The following is a 16,964-nucleotide window of genomic DNA, read 5'->3' as shown; positions in this document are numbered from 1 at the left end:
TATTATGGATTAAATGTCAGTATTCTGCAAATGTTTTAACACATCTGAAGAATTCTACTAGGGATACTGATATATTTTAGGAAATTGTTCTGAGGTTTATTCTTTGGAAGATGCAATTGGGGAAGGTTGTGTTTTGGTTCAAATGCCATTAGAATAAATCAGAACTTTCAAATTTGTTCCAGTTTAATATGTTTTTTCCAGTTTTTGCAGAGCACTTTATAACTTTTTTTTTTGGAATGGGTGAAAAATGACTTCTTGGACTAATGTAGTTCATGGAAAATTGAAAGCAAAGCTCTTAGATATTTAAATTTTCCATTTCTTGGTTGAGAGAAAAGTCTCATTTGACTCAAGGGTATCAGATTTCACAGTCATTTACTAATTTTTTATACATATATTCTTTAAATTGAGGGGTTTCTGTGACATGCTATATGAACCGCAACAGTTTTATATTCTGGTGAATAAGCTGGCTTGTTATGATGGAAGAGATGATGAAGACCTTGGCTAGCAGAATGCATGGCCTGTATTTTTTACCATTTCAATAAGCAGGCTTCCATGTAAGTACAGCTTCGGATAAAGTTGGCCACCCCTCATTTAGTCTGGCACAAATCACAAAATCTCTCTTTTGGAAGTAAAGACACTTAGCTTTGTGCTGGAAATGCTTGCTGAGCTCTTTAAATTTTCATTCTCTTCCCTTTGATTTCTAATCCCCTTCATTTCTGAAGGTCTACGTGCAGACATGGAGCACTCAGAATCTCTCTATGACTATCACACGAGACGAGTATCCATCCAACCCCATGGTACTCCGGGGCATTAATCAGAAGGCTGCCTTCCCACAGTACCAGCCTGTGATAATGCTGGAGAAGGGCTACACCATCCACTGGAATGGCCCAGCACCACGGACTGCTTTTTTATACCTCATAAACTTCGATAAGTATGTTTCTATTACTGTTATTCCACAGTTAAGCAAGTAGTAATTTAGTGGAGAAAAACAATAATATATCTCCTTTGTAGCAGGTGGGGAATGCCAATTTCATGTACTGTGCTGGTGGGGATGCTGTATATTTAATGTCGATGGGATTAAGATATTACACAAATTGAATTTTGTCATTTTAAAAGCATTTCTTTTTCTCTGTGGTCAAGGTATTATGTGCAAAAAGCCACTTAACAATAGGGTATTTTTTCTTTGGTCCTATGTAGCCTTTATTAAGTTGAGGTATGTCCCATCTGTTCACTCTTTATTTTTTACATCATTGTTCAAACAATAGGTTTTAGTGTGGTCTTCAGATTACTTTAATTCCCCATAGCCTGGATGGGTTGGGTTTGTCTGGTATTCTAATTGAGCACTTGGTTACCTGAGAAATTATAAGATTTTTGAGGACAGGTTTAGACTAGATAGATGAGAATGGTGTGCTTGATTAGTAGTGTCTGCTATGGGCAAGAATTGTGTCATGAGTGCCAGGTATTTGTCACCCCTGCCTGGAAATGTCTTCTGTCCTTTCTTGATGTCTCAGTTGTTTGTCCTACAATATCACTTTCAGTCAAAGGCTCTATGTTTACATAAATTTGTACAAGTGTTAATTGTGTGCAAGTTGATAGAAAGATAAAGGAGAAAAGTGCTAGCCCTAGGAGCTCACAGTTTACAGATAGGAGGAAAAAAAAAACTCAAGTCACAATACTATTTTTTTAATGGACAAATGGTAGAGCAACTAATTTTCCTAAGGGCCTTGTACCAGGCTACATGAGGAAATGAAATGGATTCAGTGATCAGACTTATCACAAAATAGCAACTCTGCGCCCCAGCAGTAGAGTTGGGAAAGATTTGCTTGTGCTCAGGGAAGATGGATTCAATGTGATGGGAGCACTGGGTGCATCGGGGAGGTGGCAGAAAAGGTAAGCCAATCACATGATGGTTAATCTTTGGGGCTCCATGAAACTGCACAGATACGGATCTGAAAAATTTAAATAACTTGTTGAACTGACAGCTCATGAAACTGACTTGTCAGAATGTTCTTAAAACACTCAACTGAAATTAACAGAGGTGGGCATTGAACATGTAGGAATTCTGCTCTAAGAAGGTTATTTCCAACGTGGGTGAAGTTCACAGTAGATGTCCTTATTCTGAGATGTTAGGTCTCTGGCTCTAGACTGAACCATTGCTGTTTTCACAGTAACACTTGCTGCTCTCCTCTCTGCCCTTGCTGGAGAATCCCAACCCACCTGTTGAGTCAACTGACCCAGAACTCACGGGACTCCTCAATTCTTTCCCCTCATATACCTATCCCATCAGCAAACGAACCCTGTTGGTTCTATCTCCCTAATGTCATTCAGTCTCTCTACTTGTACCCACTTTCACTGCTTCTGTGACTGAGATCAGGCCACCATCCTGCCTTGCTTGGAGCACAACAGTGGCCTCCTACTCAGCCTCCCCACCTCTAGTCTTTAATCCACGTTGTGTTCATGATGAGGTTTCTGAAAGTTCAGTTTGATATTATTATTCCCATCTGTGAGCTGCAGAGAAGTCAAGGGAAGAAACCAGTGAATATTCAAGAGAACAGAGGAGAAATGCTAAAGAATGAGTGAAAATAATTATATCTGGCAGCTTAGGGATTTGAGGTGAAATGTCACAGCCAAATGGTGTGCAAAGTTCTATAAATACCTTGCATGACTTTTGAAAAATTACTGAACAAGTGAAAATACTTTTAAGTGAAAAAATATTGCACCCAGAAGTTTCAAAAATCTACATGGGCCTGAAATTCTGTCAAACTTTCCTTGTTTAACTAGCTAAAAGTTTGTAAAAAATTACATCATGGGTAGAGGCAAAAGGAAGAGATGAACAATTTTTGTTTTCAAATTCAATTTAATTATAGAGGAGACATAGATTTTGTCATAGTGCCATGTTTGAAAATAAGATTTTAGGAGTTATTTTCTTCTAAAGTGCATTTTAGAAGCTGTACTTACTTGTCAAACAAAATAAAAAAAATACAGAAAAGCATGAAAAAGATTGGAATAATCTGTGTTTCTTTCAGTCAAAGTGAGGCATCGTAAACATTTGTAATGTTTTCCTGTCTCTCCACCCTCAAGGGTTTTCTGAGCATTAGATACACCAAAATTTGTTTAACTGCTTCCTTTCCCTGCACACATTTAGGCGGTTTTTTCTCCTGCCCTCCCTTTTACTATTATAAATGGTGCACTACATAAAATTCTTATATATTTTTGGTCTGCATTTCCAATTCTTTAGTGGGATTGCTAAGTGAAATGTGTGGGAACAATTTTAAGTCCTTTTTACATATTGTTTAAAAATTTCCCTTTGTGATAAGAAGTTCTGGCAGTGGGTAGTAGTGATGGTTGCAAAACTTTGTACACATAGTAGGTGCCACTGAAATGTAGTGAAAAATGGCTAACATGGTAAATTTTGTAGTGGATGTTTAATTCATAATTTAAAAGCCACCCCAAAACTCGAGTGATAAACAGCAGAGATATTTTTGGGCCTCCCCTGGTGGCGCAGCAGTTGAGCGCTGGGCTGCGAGGCTGCCCACAGCCTCTGCAGCGCCGGTTCGTTCCCCAGCTGCCGGCAAGGGTCCCACAGGGAAAAAAAAAAAAAAAAAAAAAAAGCAGAGATATTTTTAATGGTTTTCTAAAAGTTTTATTTTTTTTTTTAAGATTTATTTATTTATGCATGCATGCATACAAGCAAGCACTGGGTACAGTCAGAAGCGTGGGAGGGTTAGAGAATTCACCAGAGTGGGGAACAGAGCAGGCAGACTGACAAAGTACACTGCTGAGGGGAGCAGCGGGCGCGGCAAGAGAAGTCTGTGTGCCATGTGGGACCCTTGCCAGCGGCCGGGGATCGAACCGGTGCTGCAGAGGCTGCGGGCAACCCAGCGCTCAACCGCTGAGCCACCAGGGGAGACCATAAAAGTTTCAATTTTTAATCTAAGGGCAACAGATAAGAAAAAAACTATGGCAATTGGGTAAAAAGCATCAAAACTTTCAAAAAATGCATATACCATTATAACCAGCAATTTTGCTACTAAGAAATTAATCTTAGTATACTTACAGAAGATAAAAATAATTTCATGCACAAAAAATTCTTTGGAGCAGTTTTACCAGTGTGCATTTTATTATCAAGCTTAGTGTTTCTTCAGTCTGAGTACATACACACCTAACCATTTTCACTTAATTTTATTATTCATTTGCAGTATCTTAAGTGCACTTTGTATAACTTCTGTTCACATGCCCTGAAGTCCTTTGGAAACCAAGAAATTTTTGTAAGCCATATTATTATGGCAAATAGATTGATGAGAAAATTGTGGTTAACACATAAAGGTGAATGATTCCTTAGTCTATCAGGGTGCAGGATTTCCATTGTAAGCAATTGAATACACTGCAGAAATTTAAAGAGAAGAAGACAGACTAAAATTTATATATGCTATAATAATCAAGAGATTTGGGCTAAAATGTGAATTAATTTTTTATTGTCTCTGTCATAGGAATGACTGGATTCGTGTTGGCCTCTGCTATCCATCCAACACAAGTTTTCAGGTGACCTTTGGATTTCTGCAGCGACAGAATGGCTCATTATCCAAAATGGAAGACTATGAGCCAGTGAATTCATTAGAAGAGCTACAGAGGAAGCAGTCTGAGAGGAAATTCTATTTTGACACCAATACAGGGTAATTTAATGTAACCAGTGAATGAGGATTATTGCTATTTTTCTTTAATGGTGAAATTACTAGTTCTTCAGCAGAGCTAAGAATAGGCTATGATGTGACTGCTGTTTAGAAAAGCAGCTGATGTGGGTAATTCTCTGCTCATCGCTATTGGAGGTTTGGAGCAGAACTGGAATGACTCGTAATTATAGCTGGCAGTGGGATTCGAGTGAAGATGTTTGCCATATACCTATTAAGGCAATTTAAAGAAGAAATTATCCTTGTCAATAAAGAACTGCCAGTAGGCCCAATTGGAAATTAAAATAATTTTTTCCATAACTCTTACGATGATTATTTACATGTGATGGCGTTGCTATTTCAGTGAAAGTTCAAATTTCTTGTCCTTTAAAGCTATTTCTCAAGTTGACCTAGCGCTTTTAAAAATCACTGTATAGGGCCTCCCCGGTGGCGCAGCGGTTGAGCACTGGGCTGTGAAGCTGCCTGCAGCCTCTGCAGCACTGGTTCGATCCCCGGCCACTGGCGAGGGTCCCACATGGTGCGCAGACCTCTCCTGCTGCTCCCACTGCTCCCCTCAGCAGTGTGCTTTGTCGGTCTGCCTGTTCTGCTCCCTGCTCTGGCTCTGGTGAATTCTCTCACCCTCCCATGCTCTGACTGTACCCAGTGCTTGTATAAATAAATAAATAAATCTTAAAAAAAATAAATCACTGTATAACCTTGGCATATTTGCTTTCAACTTTATCTAGGCTGCATCTTTACACCTTTAATGCTAATCCTGTTCACCCAGGGTCCTGTTGGCTTTGTCTGCTTTTATCCTGTTACAGTCTCAGCCTTTGGGTTATGGTAGGCTCGATCTCCTGTATTATTCCAACAAACAGCATGCGCCTTCATTATCCACTCCTTAAGCCGATATTCCCACTACATGCCATCGCCTAAGTCCTGTAAAGATACTAATGTAAATTAGACATGTTTCTTCTGCAAACTCATGGTCCATTGAAGGATATGGGCATGTAAAGCAAGTCATTAGACAGTGAAAGATTTACATGCCATAAATCCTGTAGTGTAACCTTCAGTGTGCCTTTTGTGGTAACCCAGAAATTCAGCTGAGGGAACCAGTGACATCCCAAGGGGGTGACACTGGACCTAACTCCTGAGGAATGAGCAAGAGGAGGTGGAAAAAGAGGTGGGCAAGGTGTCCCAAGAGCAGTGTGGATAGCTGCATGGAGGCATGGAAAAACATGGCATGGCATGTTTGGGGTAAACAAAAAGTTCAGACTGGGGAGAAGGGTGGCAGAATTGATGGGGGAATAAAGTTGGGCTTCCTTTATGTTAGCCTTTGAATAAAATGCAACTCTCTTGCCTTTCCGGAACCCTGTAGTGGCTTAAATCTTGATGTGTTCATTTTTTTCAATCATTTTTGTCTCTGATTTTCAACTTCTAATTGACTTCCTTTATATCACCTACCTCAACCTTTAATCTTTCGGTGACAGAACCTTTCACATTTTCAGTTGCTTTTCCACAAAAAATTGGAAACACCCAAATTTGTAAGGACGGTCTGGCGATCACAAATTAATGATTAACTGTGTAAAATATGGGAAATTTGTTTTCATCTGGGCCCCTTCAGAATGCCTCAGTCTTTGAGGTTGTTTCTTTTTAATTCTCTCTATTTTGACAATGTAATTATGTATCAAACGACCCATCTTCATGAGGTCACTCTCGTTCCTTATGTATATATGACGGATATACTGGATGTGGAGACGATGACTGATTTTTACCTCATAATTGCAACTTTGCATTTGTGTGAATTCTTGATCTCCAGGAATCAATCACATTTGATCAAGTCCTTTAAAATCTTGACTTTCTTTGGTTTAGAAGAGCTAGGTTTGCTGACAGATGTTGGATGGCTGCCTGGAAGTTACTTCTCTGTTCATCTTGGCAGTAGGAGGATAATTCAGAATGGGTGGGACTGTTCATTTTGCTTGATTTTGGCCAAAGCACAAACAGAAGGACCCCAGCCCCATCTGCTCTTAGCAAACATCACAGCAATTGATTTCAGACCATATCTTGGCCTTAGATGAACAAGCCATATTTAGTGTTTTTATTGTTCCAGTTTTGTGCCTTAAACCAAAATGCTTTATTAAAAAAAAGGAATAAGCCACACTAATTTACCAAATCCTAAATTCAACACAAATAAGAAGTTTTCCAAGAAATTTTTGAGCCAACTCAAATTCCATTCTCCCAAAATACCTATTGAGCTAATTCAAACCAGAAATGATTTTTGATATCTTCCAGAATGACTGAATCAGAGTATTAAGATATTTTCTAACGTGATATTTGCATTTGGCTTAAGAATCTAAGAGGCTAGAAAGGGAAAGAAGAATGACATTCTTAGTTTTGTAATTTTATGTTTTCTTTAAAGGAAAAGTGACTTTTCCTTTAAAGGAAAAGTGACTTTTCCTTTAAAGAAAAGGGAGGAATGTCTCCTTTTGGCCATGTGTTGATCTGAGGAATTTTTGTGTGTTGGAGAGTCAGTCTTTAACACCCCATGGGTTGGTTTCTGTTTTGTGCAGGTTGCTGTTTTTGTATCTCAAAGCCAAAAGCCACAGGGATGGCCACAGTTACTGCTCATCTCAGGGATGCGAAAGAGTCAAGATCCAGGCAGTAACAGACTCAAAAAACATCAGTAACTGCATGGCTAGAGCATATCCCCAGTATTACAGAAAGCCCTCCGCGCTCAAAGCAATGCCTTCCATGCTTAAAGGGCCCTGCCGAGGTTGTGGGACCCGTCAGGTAAGTTGGGCTGGGACTGAAAGAATCAAAAGGTTTCTTCAATTTGGTGCATTTTTTCCTTCAATTGTCTGTTTGCCTGTTTCTCCTGAATTTTATCCTGCTTTAAAGAAGCAAACTAGTCCAACTTTATAATAAAAGAAACTTCCCTTGTGATACATCAGCAGAAGATGACTGTGGATTTACTGATCTTCATCTTTTATTTCTTGGATATGATTCTTTTATAAAAGTGCTGTCTGGTTTTCATGTCAGTGATACAGAAAAATAATTTGTTTTATTGGGAGTGTGAAACTTCTACAAAATACACCTCGTGAAAAAAATTACTGCCTTTTTCTTAAATTAGAAAGGCTTTCTTAATCTTGTAAAATGTGCTGTTTATATTTGCTTATATATAAAAGTATAGACTGACTTTGGCTAGAAATGAAATGCTCCTACATATTCTTAATTAGATGGTCTCTGGATTTTGAGCAAACATGACAATGAAAGTAAATCCAGAATATAAGCTAAAATCTGGTGTGGAGTTCAGAGGAAGTCAGACTAATTCCAAGTGAAAAAGAAGTACAGAGCTAATACCACCCTAATTAATAGCTATACAAACAAATACAGGTTAAAGGAAATGGTTCTCAAAGTCGGTCCCCAGACCAGCAGTATCAGCATCAGCATCACTTGGGAACTGTGAGAAATCCAAATTGCTGGGTCCCACTCCAAGTCCTTACTGAATCAAGAACTCTGGAGCTGGGCCCAGGAGCCTATGCTTTAACAAGCCCATGTGATTCTGATGTATGTTCACATTTGAGTTTCACTGGACTAGAAGATTTTTCAACAGCAAGAATTGTCACAAAAGTGCACACTGTGGATTAATATAGAGAAAACTTCTAAATCTCTTTCCATTTCTTTTCATTCAGAGTGATTTGAGGGAAAAAAGTCAACTACATCAGGTTTTTATTTCTAATTTTCCTCATTAGTTTCCATTCATCAGTGGCAATAAATGCATGGAGAGGAAGATGGAATCCTATTTCCTGTGATGATGTGTATTAAGTGTTTTTTCAGTGGCAACTCACTGTCACAGTCTTGGATACTAGCCCCATACCCCTTCTATTCTCCAATTAACTAAAACTAAGAAACTAACAGACCATCAGTATGAAGTTTATAGGGTTACATGCCTGTCTGTGTAGTATTTTGATTGTTTAGGTGACATTTTGAAATAATCTCTGCAGGGGAGTAAATCCTCCAGCTTAATTCACAAGCTGAATTTGTTAAGGAAGTCCTTCATTGCTAAAAAGGTTTTATGCAATTTATAATAAGAATTCTAATAAATATTACAATTTATAAAGTGATCTAGCCATTGGTGATAGAACTATCTTGTAAATAAATTAATGCATCGCTTGGCAGTCTTTATTTTTGATTGAAATTGATCAGTTTTTCTGCTTGAAAATTAGTCAGAGTTAGAATTTCAAAAATGTACCGATTATTGACTTTGTGCAGTGGCAAAATATTTGAAGCCTCTAGGAAGACCACTTTTTCTTGTAAATTTGAGGGTAATTGTTTTGAATATAGAAAACAAATCCACATAGGGAAGTACGAGGGAAAATTCACATGCATTTTAACTCCATAGAAATGTTCAGCTTATAAATGCTTACCATCCTGATGATCATGTGCTCTTGCAATGAAGTTGTTGGCATCAGTTTAGAAGGTCATATACTTTCAAATGCTAAATTGTGTGTGAGATAAAATGTTTTTGAATGAGAAGAGAGCCTCTAGCAGGGAGGGAAGAGGTGGGACCTGGAGACTGGGAGTAATTTGGAGGTATAGGAAGAAAAGGGCAAAAAGTGTGTTCTTAGGGAGAATTTATCTGCAAAGGAAGAGAGACTGGAAAGGATGGGATGCACTTGTGAGCTTACTGCCCTGCCTTCTGATGGAACATGGGAAGTAGGAACAGCCTGCAGATAGTCACACCTTGCTTAATAATTTTCAGTCAAAAATGAGTGAATGTAGCAAATGGCCTGGGAGTGTGGTGGGCTGCAGCATCTAGGTTTGGGTGATTATACTCTCACAGTGGCAAAATAATAAAATAGTCTAATGACATATTCTCAGAGCACAGCTCTGTCTTTAAGGGACACAGGACTGTGTAAAGTGTGAGTCCATTTATGGGACACTTTGCAGAACAGGTGGAAGAGTTTAGACCTGGTAGTGCACAGCCCACCATGGACATAAACTCTGTTTAAAGTTTTTAAACAGAGTGGACCTTCTCATCTACACTTTTTTTCTCAGTCCTGGAGTAGTTGACTTCCAATTTGGTCATTTGTTGAATTGATTTCATTAATAAGATCACAATTATATGAAACAGGTTGTTTCAGAAAATGATTATGCATTTCTTGTATTAAGCTTGTATCAGAAGTTAGAATTTCATTCAGGTCATAAAATGCATACCAAAAGTTAAAGGGGAAAAAAAAAGTCTGGCTTTGATATCATTGAATTTATTTTGAGAGGACCCTTTTGGAGGAAGACTCAGTTGATGTAAATATGGATCTTCTTCCCTGTCTAGGTGGTGTTTACTAGTGATCCTCACAGAAACTACCTCCCCGTGCAGTTCCAGTCACCCAGTAAAGCAGAGACTCAGCAAGGGGACCCTTCTGTTATCTCTGTAAGTACCATCTGGCATGTGTACTGATTCAGCTTCTTGCTTTTGTTTTATCCTGGTGACAGATACACATATTTGGATAAAATTAAATCTTACTTTTTTTTCTTTTCTAAATTTTTCTGTTGTGGCAAAAATACATATAACATCAAGTTTACCTAAATCTTAACCATTTCTTTTAAAGATTTATTTATTTATGCATACAAGAACTGGGATGTAGACCATAGGTGTGGGGGCAGTAAGAGGATTCACCAGAGACAGGATGGGGAGCAGGAAAGGCAGATTGACTGAAATACACTGCTGAGGGGAGCAGCGGGCGAGACAGGAGACAGATGAAATGACAAGTTATTAATCGTCGGACAATAACTTTCCATTAAGATAAATAAGCCCTCAATATCCGCTATTACAACATTGTCCCCAACAGTCAACAATAATGTATGCTTAAAATTGTCGAGGGGCCTACCGTGGATTGCTGAGTGAGAAAGCTTGGCCCCTAGGGAGAAAAGTGCATGTACAAGAATAAAGACTTTGAACCTACAGCAGGATTCACTCTCCACAGCAGAATGGACATCCCAGCCTTGCTCAGAGCATCTTAACCAGCCAGTAACGACAGGGCAAAGTGAAATATATGAGAACACAGGCAGAGATGTTGGTGGAGAAAGAGTAAATGGAATATGCACACTGAAGCCTAGAAATAAAATGATTCAAGGGTTTAGAAGACAGAGACAGGGGCTATAAAGACAAGTCATTCTGGGCCTCCCTGGTGGCACAAGGGGTTAAGCACAGCACTGTGAAGCTATGCACAGCCTCTGCAACCCGGGCAGCCAGGGAAAAGCCCACATGGTGCAGCAGACCATTCTGACTCGCCCGTTGCTGCCCTCAGCAGTGTATTTCAGTAGATCTGCCTCTTCTGCTCCCCACGCTGTCTCTGGTGAATCCCCTCACCCCCCACACCTCTGGCTTATACACCCCAGTTTTTATATGCATACATAAATAAATCTTTAAAAAAAATAAATCTTTAAAAAAAACAAGACAGGTCATCCTGCAGGTAATGAAATGGTGATGACAACAGAAGACATTTTTGTATTCTCAGGTCAACGGCACCGACTTTCCCTTCCGAAGTGCAGGTGTCCTGCTCCTTACTGTGGATGCCTGCAGTGTTCCCTTCCGGTTGGTGGAAAAAAAGTTTTTCTCTCTCGCTGAAATCAGTCGCCTGGAAGAATACTTACAAACAGGCATCTCTCCAAGGTACAGGAGACTTGTTCTGTAACAGGGATAAGCCACCACAGAGACAACACTTGGCTAACGCAGAGCTTTGGTTTGTCTGCCCGTCCTTTTACTCTGTGGGCATTTAGGATGCTTGAAAGGTATTTGTTTTTCCCCATCTCAGATTGATGCACATGTGGTCTAAGCCACTGCAAATCAATGTCAAGAGCTTGGATGTTATAAGAGTTTACAAATGGTAGGAAAGCACTTTAAGGAGAAAAGCTTAATACTTGGGAAAATTACTATTCACTTTTTAGTTTAATTTAATATTAAGTTGAGCTACATTGCACCCAGCTTGCCCAGAAGTTTCATTATGATTTTTATAGGTAATTTTACCATTGTAGTCCCCTCTACCTCTGATGCTCCCCTGGACAGCATTGTGCGGTGATGTGGTCTATAAAACCATCACCTGGGTCACTTGGAAGTGACTAGAAAAGTACAAGTTGATTTTAATTGAACAAGTGGCTAGTCTCTCTTGTCAGAGCCCCAGTTTGTTAGTTTTCCTTTGTTTGTCTCTGAAGAAATATGTACATGTGCAAAACCTCCCTTTTGTGGAGGTTGGTCCTATCCAGGAGGCAAGGAGAGGAATTCAAGCTCCTTTCTGCCCTCATAGCTATGCTGTGGACCTTGGTTTCCACAAAAGGTCAGTTTACCTAAAGGATCTTTGTTTTCCCTATGTTTATAGAGCTCCTCCCCTGCCCTGCTAATAGCAACATCAGTTCTAGGTGGGGCAGGGAACAGTAAGTATGAAAAAGCATCTGGCTCCAATTTTACTTTTTTTTTTTTTTTTTAATTTATATAAGCACTGGGTACAGTCAGAAGCGTGGGAGGTTGAGAGGATTCACCAGAGACAGAGAACAGAACAGGCAGACTGATGCTGAGGGGAGCAGTGGGTGGCAGGAGAGGTCTGTCGCGCCATGTGGCACCCTAGCCTGCGGCCAGGGATCGAACCGGCGCTGCAGAGGCTGCGGGCAGCTTCGCAGCCCAGCGCTCAACCACTGCGCCACCAGGGGAGGCCCCAATTTTACTTTATTTTTTTGGAATTCTGCATTTTAACCTAGTCTTTCTATGCTGTATTCAGTTTAGAAGAGTAGTCAATTAATACTTGCTGAATGATTGAAATTTGCTCTGATTTTCTGTTACAGATCAATTGTACTGTTGAGCACAAGAGGAGAAATAAAACAATTAAATATTTCAGATTCATTAGTATCTCTGGGATTAGCCAAACCGACTCATCTTTATAACAAAGGTTTGCATTTGTTTTCTATAAAGTTCTTTTAAGGTCAACAATACATGTATTTTTATGGTGGAATATAGCTTCCAGACCATCTCCATGAGTTTAATTGGGGTGGATACCATTAAAATCATTTCTAAGTAAGGAGACAGTGTTAGAGGAAGTGTGTTGGGATGTGGTTTGTTATTTGGGGCAAGAGGTGGGTGGTAAGGGTTCGTTCCCCGACATAAGGAACTGTAGTTTTTGTTGTTTGTTGCGTAGCCATTCTTGTTTCGCACACCTCCAAGTCACCTCCCACGTTATCTTGTCTGGAACTAGTAGATATGTAAATTGAATTTTTCTTTTTAGGGAGTACCATATTTTTGGGATTCAGCGGAAACTTTAAACCATCATGGACTAAGCTAGTCACCAGTCCTGCTGGACAGGGCCTTGGGCTGCGCGAACACTTCATCCCTTTGCAGCTGGGTGACTACGGCTGCCCCAGAACTGGCACTGTCCGCAGGAAAGACCTGGAACTGTTAAAGCAAACTTCAAAAGCACATTAGAGACTAACTGTAACTTAAGTGCTGGGCGAAAAAAATGTGAACTAACTTATTTAATTTATGACATTTTAAAATGACACTGTTAACCCAACGGAACCATTTTCCTATTTGATACCGAAAGGGGAGAAAAGAAAGAGTTTAAAGTGATTGCTTGAATACCAGTTCATGCACCTTCTAGTTGTACAAAATGTTAAAGAGTTTATTTGTATTTGTTAGGCTGGTATAGTCAGAGAGCAGTTCTTTTATTCCTCACCTTCTACCCCAGTGTTTTCTAGTGAACGTGAGCAGTGTTTTAGCTTTTTGTATAAAGGATGTGGTGGGGGTGGGGGTGGGGGTGGGGCTTCTGAGAGTCAGCCTGCATCCTTTAGGTGGCCAGCTCTTGTAGCACCTTGGATACTTGAAGTCTGATACTTGGTTGTGTCCATTGGCTTTGGATCAGCAGTTGACTTGGGTGGCTGACTGGCTTGTCTAGGGCTGCCAAGGGCCCTGCTTCCCGGCAGCCTTTTAAGATTTTATATACTACTAAATGACAGAACTTTCAGTGGCAACTCAGGCCCAGCTCATACGCTATTTTGCCTGGACATGTGCTATTTTTATTCATTTGTATACTGATTCTTTCCAATGGTTTAGCTTTTCAAACAGGAAGGATTGGGACAAAAGGGCTTTTAGGGATTAGACGTCTCTTTAATCTGCGACTATTGGGCAAAATATTCAGCCTGCATGAAGGTCTGAGGTTGTCGGGGCCATTTTTGCAGCTTTAATCCTTAGTCTGTTTCGCCTGTATATTTGTGTTTAAAATGCAGAGCTAAGCTGAATATTTACATTTTTTTAAAGAAGCAGGCTGTTTTCCTGAACCATAAACTTGTGTCATTTCAACTTGCACAAAGGAAGTCTGTTCATGGGGTTGCTCCTGCACCCAGCTTTTTAGTTGTGATTTCTGTGTGTGGATTTTTCTTTAATGCTTTTCTGTTCACCATCCTTCCACAAAAATTGCAGAAAGCTGAATGATACCCTCCAATTTTGTACTTGGGGGAGAAAAAAGGGAGAGTGATTTAAGGGCCGGAATCATGAAGGGGATAATTCAGAAATGAATCTCTAATAGCTTTAGAGGAGTCAGCCACTCTTAAATTGTTAGGACCATTAGAAAAAGTTGCTGCAGTGCCCTCGTTCCCTTTCCACTGGGTGCCTGCATCTCCTGCTGCTGAGGATTCCACGTGGCAAGAGGAGATCAGCTCCACAGCCTGAACTCAGCAAGAAGAAAGTATCCAAATGCCTTTACCTTTTCCTAAAACCATGTTGCATGAAGTGTAGTGGAGAGATGGCCACGGCGAGACCGTTAAAGTATTTTCCGACTGGTTTTGGCAAGAAGAACAGACAATTTTCTTTCCTCTACCAAGAGCAAAGGTCAACAATGGCCTGTTGCTGTATGTCCAGGAGAAATTACAGAGCAGCTCTGTGACTTCTGTTACTTTACAAAATGTGCTACCTCAAGTGCTACCAATAAACCTTTCTAACTGTAAGTGCTCTTGCTAAGGGCACATGTCTTAATTAAAGTTTAGGGGTTTTGTTTTTGGGTTTTTTTTTGTATATTGATGAATGAGATCTTACCTATTAAATATATTATTGGATCATGGTTCCTGAAGGTGATTGAAGTTTGTGTGTGTTTTTTATGACTTAAAGATCTTTTATGTGTGTTTTTTCAAGTTTGGTTCTTTAAAGATTTGGAGAAGATATGTAAGTTTCAGGGCACTCAGTTGGCCTCACTTATTTGTTAATAATCAGGACCTAAGTTAAATAAAATTATGTGTGCATGTATTTTTTATGTACGTGTTTCATTCTATCAGTCAACCATTTCTTTATTCCAGATTCCAGCTGTAAAGAAGTTACTGGTAGAAATGAGGAAGGGAAACTGTCCACTAAGTAGATTTTGTGAGTAAGCTTCAGACGGGCAATGATTAGATTTTCCAGTCAGAGGCTCTTAATCTTGGCTGCACATTGGAATTACCTGGGAAGCTTTAAAAACTGCAGAGCACTGGACCCTGCACCTTAACCCTTACGTTCAGATTTAATTGGTGTGGGGTGCAGCCCGGGCACTGGAATTTTTTTAAAGCTCCCTGGGTGATTCTAACACACAGCCAGGTTGAGGAGCCTCTGCACTAACACAACACACCCACTGTTGATACAAATTTTTGTGACTAAAAGATTATATTTATCTCTTTTTTTTAAATTTTTGACTCCTATATTACTTACAGAACACCCAGCCCTAAACAAAGCATTTCCTTTTGCCTCCTGTTAAACTTTTAAATGCAGTTTTTTAGTCCTTAATCGTCTCAATTTGTTAAATTGGTCATCTAAGCTGATACACGCATTTCAGGCACCTGGGACCTAGCAGTCTGTTTTATTTTTACTGGGGAAATACATTCAGAGGTGATTTATAAGTTCATAAGCATTTTCCATCAGGTGAGGCAATTGGTCGAGATCCAGAAATGTGACCATCCACAAATCAGCCAGCTGATGAGAAACACAGGTCCTTCTCGTATGTCGACAGACTCGAGTTTTGAGTCTTGGCTTGAGAGCCTTGCTTCTCCACCTGAGCCAACCTGCCATATAATATCTTCAGAAGCTGGAAGAGAGTGCTTGTGAGAAGATGAAAGGCAGACGCCTGGGCTTATAGAATCCAGACTCCAAAGCAGCCGCTAAGCTGATGTTTAGCCATGGTGGTGGGGAGGGCGATTGATGGCTCCTCTTGCATCATCAGAAGAGACCACATCCTCGAGCCATTAAGTGGATTACTTTGTTTTGAGGAGGGGTGGGCAGTGAAGTGTGATGCTTTAGATAACTGGCTTTCAATCCTTAGAGATGAGGTAATGTTTGGTTAAGGCCAGTTGAAAAATATTTCAGTAAGTGGGCCTGGGCTTAGTTAATCAAGTGTTTTTTCAGTTGGTCCTGGTAGGTGAGTACTTAGATTGCATTGTGTCATTGTTTGTTGAATTCGTGATGCAGCATTAGAGTTTACCCTCCAGAATTCCTGTTTGACTTTCAGGTACAAAACCATGTTGAATAACTTGAGAAATTCCCCTAGAGGGGAATTGGGAGTAACTGTCACAGATTTGTATCATTACTCTTAATCTTAACTTAGTAATAACCCAGTTGGCCAAAAAATGAGCAGACTCTCTAGGCTGAATCCCATTTTTAACAAAAGGTGAGGAAAAAAATCAAGGAAGGGTATCCCCAGTCTCTCACATAACAAGATGCCATCCACCTCTTGCTGGATCATTGGAGTGATTTGGAAAGTTGAGTGACTTATTTTTATACCTGTACTTATCTTCAATATGAAAAAGAAACAAAAAAGAATGTTTGGTTAGGTCCCAGTGTTGTGGGGAAGCACACAGAAACTTGACTTATTTTTAATTGAGGTGATGCTGGTTTACAACACTATATGATTATGGGGGGGATAGGTTCCTACCTCCTCAGATGTGTGTCACCACACCACACCCATCATCAAAACACCCTAGTCCTTTCCTCTAGACTTTTGAGCGCCGCCCCACCTTTCGTTGTTCCTGGCGCCTCCCTGCCTCCCTTTTCAGAAGTTCTATTCTGCAATCATTTTTCTAGCATTTGTTTTGGTTTAGATTTGTCAGTATTCTTCCCCTCTATATTCCACATATGAATGAAATCATCCAGTATTTGTCTTTCTCCTCACTTATTTTACTGAACGTAATCTGCTGCAGTTGTAACCATTTTGTTGAAAATGGTAAGAGCTCACAGACTTTAATGTGATAAAATTGGAGAACAACTGCCTGAAATATGATTTCTAAATGAGGAAATGT

General features: G+C 39.8%; 1 protein-coding gene across 2 annotated transcripts in view; it reads left to right on the top strand.

Annotated features, from left to right (window-relative positions):
• Window positions 1–13,137, top strand: part of CEMIP2 (cell migration inducing hyaluronidase 2) — a gene marked incomplete at both ends in the record, with an annotated part of 51,639 nt that extends 38,502 nt beyond the window's left edge. For both annotated transcript variants that reach the window (XM_084238478.1, XM_084238477.1), the window contains 7 exons: window positions 723–931; window positions 4,491–4,673; window positions 7,238–7,457; window positions 10,000–10,098; window positions 11,186–11,340; window positions 12,504–12,607; window positions 12,941–13,137. In XM_084238478.1, coding sequence (XP_084094604.1) covers window positions 723–931; window positions 4,491–4,673; window positions 7,238–7,457; window positions 10,000–10,098; window positions 11,186–11,340; window positions 12,504–12,607; window positions 12,941–13,137 — 1,167 coding nt within the window. The remainder of the gene's footprint in view (window positions 1–722; window positions 932–4,490; window positions 4,674–7,237; window positions 7,458–9,999; window positions 10,099–11,185; window positions 11,341–12,503; window positions 12,608–12,940) is intronic.
• Between the last annotated feature and the right edge of the window lie 3,827 nt (window positions 13,138–16,964).

The sequence above is a fragment of the Talpa europaea genome (genome assembly GCF_964194135.1).
Source record: "Talpa europaea genome assembly, chromosome: 7".
NCBI classification, from domain to species: Eukaryota; Metazoa; Chordata; class Mammalia; order Eulipotyphla; family Talpidae; genus Talpa; species Talpa europaea.
Note: the sequence above shows the minus strand (reverse complement) of the source record. Positions and strands in the feature narration are given on the sequence as shown.